General features: G+C 40.7%; 1 protein-coding gene across 1 annotated transcript; it reads left to right on the top strand.

Annotated features, from left to right (window-relative positions):
- Positions 1–333: 333 nt before the first annotated feature.
- On the top strand, positions 334–1668 carry arl4cb (ADP-ribosylation factor-like 4Cb). Its single transcript, XM_010879956.4, has one exon. The coding sequence runs from the start codon at positions 943–945 to the stop codon at positions 1519–1521; it is 579 nt and encodes a 192-aa protein (XP_010878258.1). The 5' UTR covers positions 334–942; the 3' UTR covers positions 1522–1668.
- The last annotated feature ends 1830 nt before the right edge of the window (positions 1669–3498 follow it).

Below are 3498 nucleotides of genomic sequence, written 5' to 3'. Positions count from 1 at the left end.
TGTCAAGAAAGATAACTTTAAACGTATTAAGTTTCTTGGCTTTAGTCGGAAACTGTCACTTTTAAAAATGAGATTGAAAATATTCGTTTGATTATGCGTGCATGTATTCATTACTGAAGAAAACCTAGCCAACAGGAAGGAAATTGTAGACTATTCATCGGAAATGCGCAACTAGGCCTAAATGATCTATTTCTAGATAATCGATATGCACAAGAACCACTATAGCAATGTGCATGTGGCCACCATAAAAAATGTTTTGCATGGCCCGGATGGGGTGGAGCGTACGGTACGTGAGGGAGGCTACTGCGCTGTTTTCTTGACTGCTCCCTCATCCTCTAATCAGTGTGTACGCAGCGGCCGCAGGAGTAGGACGCACCGTAGCTCAACCCAAATTCATAGCTGCAATAACGTTTTATGGACACCGTATTGGCATATGTTGGGAATATTTGCACTCATCCACTAGACTTAGGTGGATTTTATTTTTCTTCTTCATTCCCGGATCATTGTCTCGTTTTTTTGGACAGCTGATGTGCCTATAGAAGAGACGTGGGAACAGGAGACAAGTGCGCAGTGCTCACAGGGAAAACGGCAGCACCGTAGGGATTGAGGTGGTTTCTTATAACCCACCTGGCTTGTTCAACTGTTCAGTTGGTGCGTGGAACTCGGCTGTGGAAAACATACATGGTAACTGCAGAGTACGAGGAGAATTCTAATGAACCCGGCGCTGCGTCCTACTGACGCGGACACAGTCCACCAATGCTGCAGGGCAAAACGAGGACCAACCAGCCAGTGCACGGCGGACCTGTGAACAATACCTTGATATTACGTTTGTTGATATAATTGTTGTGGATTCATCGACGCGCATAGTGAACACTGAAACGCTTTATTAGGCCATCACATAGGTGCCGCAGAGGAGCTAGACGTTGCTCTCACCTATTGAAAATGGGCAACAGTTTCTCTAACATATCAGCTTTCCAATCCCTGCACATTGTGATGCTGGGTTTGGATTCGGCTGGCAAAACAACTGTTCTTTATCGTCTGAAATTCAACGAATTTGTAAACACTGTGCCGACAATTGGATTCAACACAGAGAAAATCAAACTCAGTAATGGCACAGCAAAGGGAATCAGTTGTCACTTTTGGGACGTTGGAGGCCAGGAGAAGCTCCGGCCCCTATGGAAATCTTATAGTCGGTGCACTGATGGGATAATCTATGTGGTGGACTCGGTAGATGTGGACCGGTTGGAGGAGGCTAAAACAGAACTACATAAAGTCACCAAATTTGCAGAGAACCAAGGGACACCGCTGCTGGTGATAGCCAACAAGCAGGACCTGCCCAAATCTCTTCCAGTTGCAGACATTGAAAAACAGCTAGCTCTCCATGAGCTTACTCCATCCATCACTTACCATGTCCAACCTTGCTGCGCCATAATTGGTGAGGGACTTCATGAGGGTATGGACAAACTATATGAGATGATTGTCAAAAGGAGAAAATCTTTAAAGCAAAAGAAGAAACGATAACGACCAACTATGGGTAGTTGACTCCTGGGTCTGAGCTTAGAGAAGAGGATTTTCATGATGGGTTCTCTGAGCTCAGGATCCTCCAATATGATTTACCATTAGCCTGCTCTGCAAACATTATAATGTAACAATATATATATATATATATATATATATATATATATATATATATATATATATATATTGGTACTAAAGAAAATGTGGAAATGCAAAGAGAAAATATTGGCATTTTTGCCATTCTCAAAATGTACCGCATATTGTCTTTAAAACACATATAATGAATTATCTTTCAAGGCACACTGCTGCTAGATCAGCTAACCTTCTCACAGCAGTACTGAGTGATTTTATTAGATATGTGCACTTCTTGAAAACAACAGAAAATAATATTTAAACCTATTTTGGAAGTTCATACCAGTAAAGGCACCAGTTGGTCTGTGAGTCTTCATATTTTGGAGAGGAAATTTTTTGTTTTTACATATTTTTTATTTTTGGATAACTTGCTATTGGTAAATGAATATTGTTTGATCCCAAGGTAAGAGAATAACCGATAATAGAAGTCCTATCTAAGCTGAGGTACTAAGGAAACTCTGGACCATGCATTACACAAAATTACTGTAACGAAATGCTATTTGGGTATGCCTTTGTTGCCCTAAAATGAAGTTTACTTTGCAGTGATTTTTGTATTTTTTTATTGGGTTATTGTCAAAGTTGCTGACGCTGTGAACCCTATTAGCTGAATGATGCTTTTGCACGTGAGAGGGTGCCTCTATGGGTGCAGAAATATTTACCAACGTTAACCAAAAAAAACTTGAAATGATTAGAATCATAGGAACAAAAGCATTGATGAATAAATACGGCTGGCCCGTTATTTGCTGCTTCACCACAGATTAAACCTGTAGCTCTATGTTATTTTGAAGAAAAGTTCCATAGCCTACATATAGACCTACTGTTATGGACTATGGACATGTTTTACACAGGTCTTCATGGGAATCTTCTTTGGACAGCACAGCAAGTTTTACTTTGCACGATAAATGGATGTGGGACACAATGAAATAGACCCTGTTCATTGACAGAGAGAAAGGCGGATGCCAACATATGACCGTATTTTGACAGTCTCGCGTCAATCCCTGTGTTGGTTTATGAATGCAGATGTCAACAAGGCTTTGGAGTGTTGAAGTAGCCTTTACTATGCGTGGTGGACTAATAAGGATTACATTGCCTGGAACGTGGTCCACTACTTTGCACTTTTCATTTCCTAACAAAATAATAGAGTACAACACTGTAAAAAACCCAGGCTGTTTATGTACCAGAAAGCCAAAATTGAAGTATTTTTTGAATATTAAAATATATAAAAAAACAACTTGTGATTGATTGCTTTTTTACATGATGTGATATTGGAATTTGAATGTCAAAGAAGAGGATAATGTCAACAGCTGGCCAGGAGGATGGTGGTAAACAGATTATTTACCTGACCTGATGGATTGGTTTGTCTCTAGATGACCCCTGACCGATCCTCACGCTCCAGAGGTGTGTCACAGGAGATCAAGGGTGGTCACTCAGTCATTCGATAAGATAATCAATGTTGATCTCTCCAACATGTGTGTATTCATCCCAAACATATCCTACCTTGGAGTTAGTGATTCAGCGTAAAGGTGTTATGTATATCCCTACTTGTTGCAGTTGGATGACTTAACATTCTTTATTCCCAGTACGACAACAAGATAAGAATGTGAGCCTAATTCATAAAACCTCAATGAGAAATCAGATGTATTCGGGAATAGTCATTCCCTGTTCATTAGCAGTTACTCGCTGTGTGTAGGAGTGGTTTGAAAGGCTCAAGTTTCCCTAGCGCGTTGTATCACTCTGACTCACTCAGTCCCTCTCAGCTAAGCCATGCACATGCACACAACAGTCTCCCTGTTTTTGACGATACCTCCTCTTTTCCTCTTCCTGTTAGCCATTACGATATTCACTGGA

This window comes from Esox lucius, chromosome 16, assembly GCF_011004845.1.
Source record: "Esox lucius isolate fEsoLuc1 chromosome 16, fEsoLuc1.pri, whole genome shotgun sequence".
Lineage (NCBI taxonomy): Eukaryota > Metazoa > Chordata > Actinopteri > Esociformes > Esocidae > Esox > Esox lucius.
This window is presented reverse-complemented; position numbering and strand designations above follow the sequence as displayed.

Bases quoted from the DNA above. Each gene is read 5' to 3' on its own strand.
- arl4cb (XM_010879956.4), top strand. From the start codon at position 943: ATGGGCAACAGTTTCTCTAACATATCAGCTTTCCAATCCCTGCACATT.